Genomic DNA, 14,785 nt, shown 5'->3' on the forward strand with positions numbered 1-14,785 from the left:
ACACGCATTGTTACAGAGGTAACAAACGGGTTATGTTTAGATCCGAGATCTTTGAGAAGGAAGGAGACACTTTCAAAGTCGTTCAAGGGCTGGCCAACAACAGCCAGAGTTTCACTCAAGGTCTTGATGGTCTGAAAATACTCAGTGATAGAGTCGTTCCCTTTCTTAACCGTGGCTAATTGAAAATAGATTTGCCATGAGCCCGTGCTTGAGAGGCAAACATAGCGACCAAAATGGTCCATAAAGCATGGGCAGTAGCACAACCTATAGCATGAAAAACATAAGGCTGAGCGTTGAAATGAGCATACTAAGGATCATTTGATCCCTTTGGCACCACGCAAGATACTCCGGATTGGCCATGGTAGCACCAGCATCTGTGCTGGTATTGGGAACAATTTGGGCAAGTGGCTGAGATGAGCCATCTAAGAACCCGAACACATCTTGACCGCAGATGTAGGCAAGGAGCTGCGTTCTCCAAGTCATGAAATTCCCTTTGGAGAGCTTGATATTCACAGAGTGATTCATGTTTGGGACGGTGAAGACTACAGACATGGGATTGGTTGGGTGGGGCGGTGAAGCCATGGAAGAGGTGTTGGAAGTAGAGTTAGAGTTAGACATAAGGATCAAAGACGTTGGTCTATATGCTGCTCTGATACCATAAAAGAACCTAATAACCTTAGTTGTATAATATATTCACCGTGCTCATCTTAGTGAGCTTTGATTGATATATATATATATATATAGCATTTACAATATATAAGATTAACTACAACTCTATCTCTTCTATGTCTTCATATTGAAGTATAACTCTTCCTCATCTATACATTGAGTTTGAGTTAGATTACAATGTCTTCCTCTCTCTATCTCTTCATGCTCTTATCTCTTATCTCTTTATCACTAAACTCACGTATAGGATGAGAGGTGTCTTGAGTGATTGAATCCTTCGATGATAAGTCATGAGCGTTAATACTCCAACTTTTTAATAATAACATTCCACAACCCTTGAGCCTTAAAGGATTACCCTAGGGGTAATTCCAAATAAAACATGGATAAGGAACCCGCCTTGTACCCCAAAACACTTCTGCATTTTTGGAAGCAATTTCTTTTTTTTCTATGAGTAAATTATGCATCCACTGGGTTTTGAATTCATGAGTTCACCCTCCACAGAGAATGGGAGGTGCTATTTGAGCTAAAACTCAATGACCTGGAACCAAAAAAATGCAAATCATAAAACATCTATTTGTGTTTTTCTCCCACATTCCCTGAGCAACCCAGTGTAGGGTAAAAGAAAAGCAAACTTATAAGTGAAAAATTGATGCATAAGCATACTTCGCATGGATTATTGTAGATGCATACATCAATCCGTTAATTTACTTTTTTTTTTTTTTTTTTTTTATAAGTAAGAAAACTTCATATATAAGCGTAAGGCGTCCCTAAGTACACAGAAAGCATACACAGGAACAGCCAAACCTAACCCATAAAAAGAAAAACCCAAACAAACCCATAAGGACCAACCCTAAAACCCGCATGCAGCACCCATAACACCCAGAATCGCAAGAAACCCAAAGCCCAAAAAAGCCTCCCAATATTCACCCAAATCTGCCCAAAAGCACCCAAACCCAACAGAAATACAAACCCAAAAATACAAAAAAGCTTGAATTACATCTGAAAAGCAAACCCAAAATACAAATCAAACCCCAAATACAAAAGAAAAGCCACAACTACAGCCAAGAAAAAGAAAAAAAACTACAGTCGGCGGTGCGTGGCGCTACTATCGCCGGCGTGTCGTTGAACCAGCCGAAAAAACTGTCGGACATCGCGGAATTTGCTGGAAAAGCCACCGGAGGGGCGCGTGCACGGCGAAGAGATCCCCAACACCGTAGATCTAACTCCCAAACTTAAAAAAAAAACTCCCTTGGCCACATGTGCTGGGACGGCGCGTGGCGTCCACCCGTAGCAACGCCAACGATAGGGAATGCCGGACCATGACAGCGAAACCTCCGGTGAAGCACGTGCACTGTTAGGAGGACCCAAACACAGTAGATCTACAACCCAAGATGCAAAAGGACCAAAACCCACGCACGACAGCGTAGCGGCCAACCACGGAAACGGCATCGACGGAAGAGACCAGAACGAGCTGGAGAAGACCCAGCCACCGAGAACTACACCCAAGAAAAAGATAAACCCTAAGAACCCAAAGAGGCAGAGGGAAAGAGAAGAAGACGTGAGGAAAGAAGAGAAAAGGATGGGAGGAGGAAAGGCTTCCCTCCTCCCCTAGAACAGCCACAGAATGAGGAGAAAGAGGGGAGAAGCAGAGGATTTTGAAAAAAGGGTGGAGAGCTTCTCTCTCTAAAAAATAGAGAGAACAATTTACTTTGCAGACACAAAAAAGAAGATGAGGGAAGTAAAATTTCATAATTAAGTACAGAAAAGAACCTATAACCCCTTACAAACATCATCTGGATCGATTATTTTTCTAATGTCTATTTTTTTTTTATAGGTAACAAATGTTATTAAAATAAGAAGAAACTCAAGCACATAGGGTGTATACAAGGGAATGCCCCAAACATTTTTCAATATGTCATAGTGCATGGTTGTTGGGGACATTCTGGGCACCAATTGCCCATGCTGCAGAACATTTAATATAGAGAATGCCACATTAAAAAGACATGATACCATTCTATCTCCACATTCAATACCTTGATCCCTTGACATCACTGTAAATAATTTACTCATTAACTTAAAAAGCTGCATGATTTCTTTACTGCAATTGAAGTGGAAAAGTTATCTATCAATACAGCGTCGTGTAAGAAGAGTTTATTACATGTGAACAGAGAATAAATAGCAACTGTCACAAACAGTATTTTGAAGCCCTCATAATTGCTTGAAAACTAAATCATATAAACTTATAAAGGGACAAGTTCACAATGCAGAAGAGACCTACATGACAACTCCCACATCAGTATCCCAATTCACAACAACTTTCATTTCATTTTGAGGATGCCACTCTGAACTACTCCCACATCCGTATCCTACTTACGTTTGTGCATGTCTGTGGGTGTGTGGGTGTGTGTGTGTCACAGAGAGAGAGAGAGAGAGAGAGAGCCATACCTGGAGAAGGTAGCACACAAGGGAATATCCAGCCATACTTTCAACGAAATTTCTCTGCAAAAAGAATAAAAAAAAAAAATGAAATGATAAAATCTTTACCCTAAAATAAATTCAGTTAAACTCTTTTTCACTTAAACATAATGAAATGATTATAATTAATCGAATCAACGTACAACAGACAAATTCATCCAAAACTATATGTTTCCAGGAACCACCCAATCTCTCTCTCTCTCTCTCCCCCTTTTCTCAAAGGGGAAAAAAACACACACACACACGCCAAAAATAATGACTACACCCAAGTGCATGGGAATTTTTTTTACTTGTATACATATAAGTAATTCATATCATTGGAAAGTGCAAAGAGGGCGCAAACCCCAGTACACAGGATGTATATAAAGAGAGTCCCCACTAAAGGCTAAAAGAGGAACAAAAATCTACAAATTCAAAAAAGTTAGAAACATGAGAAATATTATACGCCCATGTCCAATTAAAAAGCGATTTGACCAAAATGTTCTTGAGCTCTTCCATCGACTTCTCATGATCTTCAAAACATTTGGCATTCTGCTCTCTCCATATGCTCCACTTTAAGCACAACGGGGATATCCTCCAAGCAACTAGAACTGATAGACTTCCCACTTGACCTCACCAACAATCTAACAGCTCTATCACCCTTTTAGGTATAACCCATTTTACTCCGAAGAGGCTAAGAAGCGCACTCCATAATTGTCTTGCCACTTCATAATGGAGAAAAAGGTCATCAATAGATTTCTCACTCCTTTTATACATGCAACACCATTCCACCACTATTACTCTTCTCTTTCTCAGATTAACCAAAATCAAAATCTTACCAAGAGCCGTCAACAACAAAAAAAAATAAAAAATAAATAAATAAATAACTCATTCTCAAAGGAACATTGACTTTCCAAAAACTCCAAGGAAATAAGAACCCCCCGAGAACTAGACAATTCGTGAAAAAAAAAAACCTCACTTCAAACTTCTTCCTCTTTGAAGGAATCCACCGAGTACGATTCTCACCACCTTGTCTCCATTTGAGGTAATACAACTTACCAAAAAACGCAATCACCAAATCTACCTCCCAATCAGGTACAGATCTTATAAAAGATATATTCCCCTAAATACACCATTGGAAAACTGCATATTATCCGCAACCCACGCCTCCTTACAACAAGCAATACTAAACAACTCCGAGAAAGCTTCCTTCATTGGTTGATCCACACACTATGTTAAAGTATTGATTAAATTATAAAATTTACCTCTTCCTATTAGCTTAAGCTTTTGGGACAAGCGGTGATTTAACCACTTGTCCCAAAAGCTTAAACTAATAGGAAGAGGTAAATTTATTCACTTATACAATACTTTAACACTCTCCTCACATGTGAGCTCAGATTTCCTTTTAATAAGTGAGGCCCAACATATGGAATATTTAATTGAAATATGAGGTAAATGACAGAGTCAAGGTTCGAACTCCTGACTTATTGCTTCTCTTCGTTTCATACAATTGCATAGGTTTAAATAGAAGAAACCAATAGACTAATATGGAAAGAAATAAAGACAATATTGCAATCAGAATAAATAAAGGAGAATCATAGTATGTCGGTAGTTTCCATCTTCAACACACTATACATCATGCCAGAACCTAATCTTTGATCCATCTCTCACTTCATATTTGACAAATCTCGAAAAAAAAAAAAAAAAAACTCTTCACACCCTCCTAATATGTTTCCACACTCCAACACCAAAAGGCCCCTCTACATCCTTAGAACACCAACCTCCACTCATAGTATCATATTTTGCTTCCACCACCAAACATCATAAAGCCTCCCTCTCCGTAGCATACGGCCATAACCATTTACCCAACAGTGCTTGATTATACTTAATCAAGTTTCTAACCCCCAAAACCACCATACTACTTGGGAGAACAAATTTTTGACCATTTAACTAGATGTAATTTAAACTCCTCATTGATACCTCCCCATAAAAAATCTCTTTGAAGTTTCTCAATCCTATTAGAACACCCTTTGATATAGGAAACAAACATTAATTGTATATGGGCACATTGGACAAAGTACTTTTGATCAAAGTCAGCCTACTCCCTCTGACAAATATAGCCTCTTCCAAACCGCCAACCGCCTCTCCAGTTTTTTGACAATACCATTCCATATAGAACTAGCTTGTATGGTGCCCCCAAAGGAAGACCCAAATATATTTGTTTTTTTGATAAGTAAAAAAAGATTTGTTAAAAAAGTGTAAAGACACCCCTAGGTACACAGGAAGTATACATCAGAAACTCCTAAAGCTAACCCGCAACAACCAACAAAACCAACAGAAAAAACCCCAAAACCCAAGAAAGAACCAAACAACCCACAAAGGAGCCCAAACAGAGTTACAAGAAAAAACTAAATGCCCGAGAGACAACCCACCAAAGCAACAACAAACCCTACAAAACGTGGGTCTATCCTTTCCTACGCCTGGAGGAAGCTAAACCGTAACCATAATTAATGGAGCTTTGCAGATTCAAAAGCTCCTCTTACCTTTTGACTTTTGGCATGCTAACATTTTCTCTCAGAAACTTTTCCTCCATGACATCCCGAATAGCCAAGGCCTCCTCCTCAAAAACACCATCCAAAGCCCAATCCAAGGGCAAGCCATCCCAAAACTCATCATCCTCCTCCCAAACCACAATCTCCCCGTTATGATCAAAATCAACAGGCCAATTGCGAGAAAGGGATAAACCATTTCCTTCAAAGGAATAAGGAGTGAGACAACCTCTCGGGGGGAATGAAGGTCCAACCATCCCGACATCGGTGACCTTCTGCGGTGATGTGGGATTAATTGGCACCTTCAGGCAAGGGTTGACAAATCCCTTCCTAAGACCCTACTTCACTGGTGGCTCTACAGCCTTCTTCATTGGCAGCTTAGCAGCCGTAACCTTCTCAACCGAGCAGCCAACAGTCATCTTCGCGACTTCCAAATAATCAAAAAATACCTCCTCATTCCACTTCACAGATTTCCCTTCCCTTAACACCTTCACCTTCTTGTAGTAACACTGAAAAGGCTTAGAAACCACCACGAGGGGAGAACGCAGCTTCTCACCCAACACAGCCGCTCCAGTGAAAGACGAAGGGGCAAACCCGGGTTAAGGAATCTGAAGCGGCCTCAAAGGAGAGAACTTAAACACAGGATCCGGAGGGCGAGCTGGAGGAGCCGCCAAAAAAGTAAGCTCTGGTGCCAGAGAAGGGGGAAACCCAAATTTTTTAGAGGCTGGAGAAGTTGACTACGCCGGACCCGCACCCTTTGTGGCTACCAGTGCATTACCCACTAAACCCCCAGGAGGAGACCGAACCAAAAACATCCCAAAAGACCACTCCAGCGTCGTCTCCGACAGGGATTTGGATGGACGGGCAACTTTAGGTTTCGGCCAAAAAGGGGCCACATGGAAACCTAAATGTTTACGACCCATCCCCGACCCGAAAAACCAGTCTAGAAGTTTTCTTACAGCTCGGCCCAAGGCCACATAAAACCTGGAACCCAGCTTATTCCACGTACACGTTCTTGAATATTCGGATTTCAAATTTTCAAAATTCAAATTCGAACGAGAGAGAAGCTTCTTACCCTTCGGACGAAGATGCCGGTCTTTGCCCAACAGCTCAAGCGGCGAGGACTCCAACGAGAAGCAATCCACCACCGATCTTGGTTCAACATCTGCATGCCTCACCATCGGAAAAAGGTCAAGAGCACATTGCTCCTCCGGCGACGCCCTCCACCCGAAATACTCAAATATTTCATAGGTAACAAAGCCACCCTACACCCAATTATTCTAGCCAAACTTTCTACATCAACCACCTCACCAATTGGAATAATCTTTGGGTTCAACAAATTAATCTTTAACCCCGAGACCACTTCAAAACATAAAAATAGACATCTTAGATTACGAAGATGTTCATAATTGGCCTCACAAAAGATAAAAAGTATCATCCGCAAAAAACAAATGCGACACAACCATTCCTACATTATTTCTTGACACCACTGAAAAACCATCTAAAAGACCCCTATCCATTGTGGCCGACATCTCCATAACAACTACTAGAGGGGGTTCGATTTATTAAAACAGAAAAACATACCATTGAAATACAAAAGGCTATCCATGCTCGTCATTTCTCCCCAAAACCACTTCTCTTCAACAAAACCAACAAGAAGAGGAGAATGGGCAGGAAGGGGTTGGGCTCCAGGCTTTGAGATTCCAGAGGGTGCAATCTGGCGTGCTCCAAGAAGAGGGTTGCAGTGGATGACATTGATCTTGAAGTTAACGCATCAATGCAGGAGCTTGGGGTTTTCAGGAAGCTTCTCAATATTTATGAAATGTGTCTAGTTTAGGCTTGTGGGCATAGGGCTAAATTGGGCTTGTATTCCTCTTTTGGGCTGAAGCGGAGAATGGGCAAGAATGGGTTGGGCCGGATGTTTAAGAGTTGCTTTGGGTTGGGCTGTAGGCCCTATTCGAAAAAGAACACTAAGTCGGGTCTTCATCTAGTTCATGCTTTCGACGCATTTTCTGTGGGTTTAAGCTCGAGTTCAGGTACGATTTTAGGCTCGGTGTCTTGGGCGGCCGCTATTGGTTCTTCTCTGACGTCGAAAGCTTTGGGTTGTTCGTCAATTGAGTTCCCGGTGTCTTATGTGCACGCCTCTTCTTCTCCCCCGAAGGTTTCATCTCCGGGGGCCGTAGTGGAGAAGTTTTATGCCACTGTTCCGCAACAAGTAGCCTTGGGTTGCTCTTTAGTTACTGTTCCGTCGATTTCTTCAACTGCTCTTCTCTATCCGCCGCCGGTAGACATGGGTTTCTCGATGGGGTGCTCGTCAAGCGTAGGTTTGGCGCCTTCTGTGCACTAGAACTCCTTTCTCTCCCCAGAGGAGTTGTCCCTGAATGCTTCTCTCAGGTCTGAGGGGTTTTCTCCGGAGCCAGTAGGCTTTGTTGGTGGGTCTGAATCTTTCGGAGCCACTTTTTCAGGGGTGGCTACCTTGGGTGAAAGGCTACGCTTGTCTTGCCCGATGATGTCGGAGTGTGGGGCTCCCATCTACTCGCCAGATTCCAAGCAAGTGCAGAGATATTACCGGAAAGTGAATAAAGGCAGTGTAGCACAAGTGGACGCTTCTCTGATTGCTAAGGTTGTGGCAGCAATCAATGTTCCGATAGCGCTGTCTTGGGGTGTTCCTTCTCAGCCCCCTATCAAGGCCATGGACCAGTCCTCGATGATGCTAGGTGGGGGAGGGGTTTCGGTTGCCCAACCCTCGTCTGGTGGTATTGGGCCTGCTTTTTCGTATCCGTTTCGCATTGGGGGGTTCCCTCCCTCTTTTCAAAGGGTTTTGTTTCCACCGAGGCCATTCTCCTCGGTGTATGGGTGTTCTCCCTAGTTTTTACCTGGTATGTCTTGGAGGGACCAGCAGTCTTCTTGAGTCTTCGAGATGAGTGAATCTTTGAAGGGGGATGATCCTAAGGGAGGGGTTGTTGTGTACCTCAGGGCAGTGCAAGATGCTAGGTCTTGTTTTCGCACGATGGGGGGTTTCTTTCAAGGAGACTGAGAAGGGTTTTCAGGATTTCTTGACTATAGTTGATGAGAGGCAGCACTCTGTCTCTACTCCTAAGGAAAAAGGGAAAAGAGAGATCAAGAATCTAGAATGCTCGATCAATTTCGATGCTAGAGATGTGGGTTCTAGCCGGATTAGAGGCAAGAAGTTGGGGGTTTAATGTAGCCTTTCTTCTATCTTTTGGGTTTAATGTTTTCTGTTTTTCTTTTGTTTTGGTGTCCTTGTATACTCCATGTATGCTTAGGGGCACCTTTACGCTTTTTTAATGCTATTTCTTTTCTTACCTATCAAAAAAAAATCTCCAATCCTAGCTCTCTATTTCATATCCAAATCTGGTCACTGTATGGATGATGACCTGCTTTCCTCCCTTCTCACACTGAAAGGCACCTCTATCTCTTCCCTCTGTCCTCCACTGTATAAATACCCGGAAGTCATTTCACTCCACAAAACATAACAAAAATCTCATGGAAACAAGTTTTAACCCAGATACTGCAGGCTTAAGACATTATCGCCCTCAAACATATAGTTGTTCCATTCCAATCACTTCTCCACAACAAAAGAAAACAGTCCAATGACCCCATGCTAAAAGACTCCAACATTTCTTAAATAGTCATTTCCAACCTTCCAAACAAAATAACACTCAAAAGGCATCAAATGTTCATATACCTACATGAGTAACTTAGAGGTGAAGTGAAGAACTTAGAGTGCACAATTAATTATGATGCCAGGGGTTTTGGTTCTAGCTGGGGCAAGGCAAGAGGGCCACTGATGTGATGTAATAGTCTCTGGGTTTTGTGAGCTGGTTATGTTGGGGTGTTTGGGTTTCCTCCTGTTTTTGGGTTTTGCGGGTGTTTTTCCTCTCTTCCCTCTTTTTTCCTGTTTTGGTGTCCTTTTTGTATACTTTATGTATGCTTAGTGGTGCCTTTACGCTTTTATAAACTTCTTTGCTTACTGGGCTTCGTTTAAGCCACATCGGGTAAGGTTAAAAACAAACAAATAAAGCAATAGACACAATTAATAGTAGTGATATATGCCCTCATGGTAAAAAGCTGGTAATACTTGGGAATCAGCAAACTCGCAAAGGATAGAACAATCTGAAGCATTACTGTATTTATTGCAACTGGAAATTACCTGGGCAAGCTTAAAACTTGGAGAATTTTCTTCATGCTTGGCAACGAAGAATTCACGTAAACTTGTTATGGGATATCTACTTTTTATAGAATGAAGTGAAGCCTAAAAAAATAAGACAAAAATTACTTTGGAGATAGCCAGGAATTTATAATGCCAATTCACTTAAAATGCGTAAGTTTACAGAATTACTGTGTCTAGAATAGATAGCCAGCAACTTATATTGTCAATTGACATTAAAAAAAAAATAAATAAATAAATAAAAATAAAAAAATAAAAATCTCATAAGCTTACAGAATTACCGTATCTGGAATTGTTTCAATGAGAGCTGTGTAAGAAGAAGTAACTAGAACTTCATAAGGCCGCAACCAGAGAGGGAGACCAGCTTCTTGGAATATATCTGGCATCAAAACCCAATGATTACAAGCCTCAGACCATCAGTAAAATAATGAGAGAAAACAAGTTTCTTGAAATAAGTTGGCATTAGCTGTAATAGTATAAGACCCAGCGAACTATGTGGTATTAGAAAATCAGTACTTAGACCCAGCATTGTACAAGTCATGCATGTTTGTTAATTTACTGTCTTCTTACAATGCCAATCATGAACAGGAAAAAGATGAGTGCAGTTTTCTGTGCATATCGTCACACTTAAGGGTTAACTCCAAATAAAGAAAGGGGAGTCTATTGATCATCTATTACTTCATTGCGACACCGCCCGTGAGCTTTGGAGTTTTGTGTTTTCTTTATTTGGAGTTGAATGGGTCATGCCACAATCGGTGATGGGTTTGTTGACTACTTGGGGTGCTTTTCGAGGGCATGGCCTAGCAAAAAATGTTTGGCGTTTAGTTCCTCACTGTGTTTTGTGGAGCATTTGGAGGGAGCGGAATGCGAGGCTTTTTGAAGATGTCGAGACTGTAATGGTAGTTTTAAGGAAGCGTCTTCTTAACACGCTATATCTATGGATAGCTCCCCATCTTTGCCACCTAGGTGTTTCTACTTTTGTAGACTTTCTTAATTTATTAGTTGTTCCTCCTGTTTAGGGGCTCTCTTGTATACTTCCCGTGTATTAGGGTTGCGCCCCTCTGCGCTTTTTTATTGAATTTTAAATTACTTATCAAAAAAAAAAAAAACAATCACATGAAATGAACAGTTGCTGGCAATAACCAAGATACAGGAACTTATAAATGCAATTTTTATGAATGATTAAACTGTTATAAATTTACTACCTAGAAAAGAATGGGAGAGAGAGAGAGAGAGAGAAGAAAAGTGGAATAGGTGTTAATTCACTTTTGGGAAGAATGATTATACAAACAGCACATACCACACACATGATATTTTTCTTTTCCCTGTATCATTATTTTCTTTTCTTTTTCCTCATCTTTCATTTTCCAATTTTATTTTTTAAAGAGAGGGCCGGGGGCTGCGTATTGGAGGCTACTTGAGACTAAGTGTTACCCAACATGTTAATTCTCTCACATCCCGTAAACTCCTCCCTCACCCTCTCCTAGTGAAGGCAAAAGTTGATCCTAGTTCTGTGGTACAACGCCAACACACTTTACCAACTATGCAAACTCGAAACTTTCAAATAACTCATATTCTAGTGGAACTTAAAAAACCTACCCGCTCTTGCCTACGAATTAAAGTTCAGAACAGCTTGTCATTGACAGGAAAGTAACAATCCCTCCTTTCAGACTACTATTGTTAAGAGAGAGGACCAAAAAAAAAGGTGTCAGACTGCTAGCACTATGAATTCTGGCAGGCCCACTTTAATAAAATCAACCCAAACAATTTTTTTTTAAAGTAATCATAATATTATTAAAAAGCGCAAAATGTGCGACTCAACACAGAGAATATACAAGAGATACACCAAGCTAGAAAGAGAAAACAAGTCAAGAAAATTACGAAAACAAAGCAAATTAAGATCTAAAGTAGTTTGTCTAGTTGACATCGGAGTGGGAGATAGATGTTAGGAAGAAGGTTGCTGGGTTTTGGGAGAGGTTGTCCCAGGAGTATGCAGGCAATGTGTCTGAGGAGCATAACGAGAGGTTCAGGGCTATTACGGAAGAAATGATTAAGCGTCGAAGACTAAGGGTAAGAAAGAGCTTCCGAATCTGCAAAGCTCCGTTAATTATGGCGACTCTAAAATTTCTTCTAGGTGTAAGAAAGGCAAGACCCATGTGATGTAGGGTTTTTTGCCTTGGGGATTTTTGTGGTTTGTTTCTCGAGGCCTTAAGGTTGGGTTGTTTTGTGGGCTTCTTCTTGTCAGGTCGGTGGTGAGGCTTTTGCTTCTTGTATACTCCGTGTGTATTAGGGACGCCTTACGCTATTTTTTTAATAAAATTGCCATTACTTATCCAAAAAAGAAAAAAGAAGAAGCAGTTTGTCTAATGGTAAAGAGTTTTGATAAAGTCATTCCACCATCGTCCTCTCACAATCTTCAAAACTTCTATCATTTCTATCCCTTCAAAGACACCACAAAAAGCGAGACAAAACCATCTTCCACATAGCTGCACTCTGAGGATTAAGGTACAAGAATGTTATAGAAAGATCTAACAACAAGCATCCTTCTCTTGAAATGGGCCTAGCATAGCTTGTCTTCACCTCCCTGTCTTAATCTAAAGGAATACAACAAATTAAAAAACAAGGCAAAAAGTCCAATCCCTATCGAGAGCCACTTTGATAAAGCTTATATTCCACTGATGGAAAACACTAGATAAGTCTAAGTAATTTGCCACAAAAGCATCCTTTACGCAAGCAATACTATACAAATCCGAGAAAGTTTCCTTAAGGACTTGATCCCTACACCACATGTCATGCTAGGATCTAATCTTCGAGCCATCTCCCACCTCAAACCTAGTATGACTAGAAAACTCCCCTTAGCCCCCCCTGATATTTTTCCATAAACCCACCCCGTATGACCTCACCCCCCACCCGCCCCACGAGCTACCATATTTGATGTCTACTACGACTCTTCACAAAGCCTCTCTCTCATGCAAATAGTGTCAAAGCCACTTTCTCAAAAGAGCACGGTTGAACAAAAGTAAGTTTCGGACCCCAAACCCTCCCTCAGAAATCAAGGAACAAACCTTTGACCAGCTGAACGGGTGAAATTTAAACTCTCACCTAGCCCACCCCATAAGTCCCATTGTAACAAATCCACCAACTACAACACAGGCATTCACAGTTCTGAGAAAAAGTCTACGCACTTGAGGCACATCAATAATTTATGAAAACAGAAATAAATAAATCCACATAAAATGATCCCATCGACTCAAGGGCCTTGTATCTATCTTTGATAAGCAAATACAAGTCACACACCTGTACAAGATTAAAACTGTGACCGCACCCTCCATCCCTTGCTTGATGGGAAAGGAGATGCCATTTGGTCGAGGCTCCAAAAACTATTGGCCTCAAGCGCCATCAAAGTCCAACCATAAAAGAAATGGCAAACATCTTTGAAAATTAAACACGATAGAGAGAGCTAAGGTTTTCCCATCATTATCAAAAGCAAGATTGAGGGGGAAACCCCAATTCTTACTTAATTTTAGCTCATCTTAACTTGACTTAGATAAACAATAAGCAATTCCATGTCTCAACAGTACATCTTATTTGACCTCATTAAACAGCAGATTGAAAAACATTTTTTACAGTGTAGAACATTCTAAAGTGACTAGCTGGACAAGATGGAACCATGGAACAAGACAAAGAACTACATAACATGAAACAAAATATACACAAAGGGGCACCTACCATAAAAGTGAGAAATAAGCTGCACGGCAAGATGTTCTTGCCTACAATCATCACCACTCTTCACAATAACCTACGCGAAAATCAAGAAAACGAAAAAAAAAATGTCATTAATGTTGAATGCGTTAAATCACCCATCACAGAATATTTACAACATATACAAAGACTGACATGTCTTCAATATCCATGACATAAAATCAAACACCTCAAATATACAGCCAAAAGAGAACAAGCAACCTTTCTGCACGTCCAACAGTCGCCAATTCTCCCAATTAATGATAAATATACTGACACAAGTGGCAAACACGTGAAGGGGTAGTGGTTTTAAATACATTAGTTTTAACTATGGGTAATAGTTTTATAAATGGTCCAAATTATCAACCGCAATCAGGGTATCATTGCAGCAGGTTTCAATCTTTTTCAACTCCACCAGGTAACAAAATTCATAGGTGAAGAAACTCTAGTTTGATGAGACTAAGCTTAAACTATACAATCACTAAGGAGATCGTCAGATTGACATCTTGTTCTAACTATTTCCATGTACAAATGCATATCTTAGAAATCATCCAAAATGCTAGCGAAAAAGAATGTTTAATGTTTACCAATTATCTAGTTCACACTACTCAAAACCAATATGTTCATTAAAAAAAAGTGTTTACTGTATACAGAACTTACTGAGCGCAAATCCCAACCAGGTAAATTTCCATGCACTGAAGCTTTACGTATCCTTTCTTTCTTTACCTCCCAAAGTTCGCCAGATAAGGGATCACAGGCCTTGGGAGTACCACCACTAACCTGTTGAGAAATTAGAGTCTCTTGGATATGATATTCTCTCTTTACACAAAACAAAAAGTGCAAAATATCCAATTTTCAATTAATATTCACCCTTGGTTGTGCATCTGACGACTCTTGACCAGCTCCTTTCAGAGGAAGCCCAGGAGGTGCTTCTCCTTTTGCTGCAGCAGCCTGCAGAAAGTTCAAAGTTCGTTAACATCTCATACAAAATATGAATAAATAAATTAAAAAAAAAAAAAAAAAAACTCATATGCAGAATAGATACACAAGGAAATTAATTTTGGGAAATACAAGCCCAATCATTTACCAACAAGCATATTATCCTTTGATGAGTTGATGTTTCAACAGCATTACAACTTTTTTTAAAAAGGCGCAACGGGCGCAACCATGATAGGCAACTTAA

The 14,785-nt window shown here is 40.6% G+C and overlaps 1 protein-coding gene across 1 annotated transcript in view; it reads right to left on the reverse strand.

The window, feature by feature from the left end:
* Nucleotides 1–14,785, reverse strand: part of LOC133856580 (phosphatidylinositol 4-kinase beta 1-like) — a 41,436-nt gene that overhangs the window by 8,553 nt on the left and 18,098 nt on the right. The window contains exons 6-11 of the mRNA XM_062291638.1: nucleotides 14,473–14,553; nucleotides 14,263–14,382; nucleotides 13,591–13,660; nucleotides 10,143–10,240; nucleotides 9,844–9,945; nucleotides 3,112–3,165 (exon numbers count right to left, since the gene is read on the reverse strand). Coding sequence (XP_062147622.1) covers nucleotides 3,112–3,165; nucleotides 9,844–9,945; nucleotides 10,143–10,240; nucleotides 13,591–13,660; nucleotides 14,263–14,382; nucleotides 14,473–14,553 — 525 coding nt within the window. The remainder of the gene's footprint in view (nucleotides 1–3,111; nucleotides 3,166–9,843; nucleotides 9,946–10,142; nucleotides 10,241–13,590; nucleotides 13,661–14,262; nucleotides 14,383–14,472; nucleotides 14,554–14,785) is intronic.

The sequence above is a fragment of the Alnus glutinosa genome, chromosome 14 (assembly GCF_958979055.1).
Source record: "Alnus glutinosa chromosome 14, dhAlnGlut1.1, whole genome shotgun sequence".
Taxonomy (NCBI): domain Eukaryota; kingdom Viridiplantae; phylum Streptophyta; class Magnoliopsida; order Fagales; family Betulaceae; genus Alnus; species Alnus glutinosa.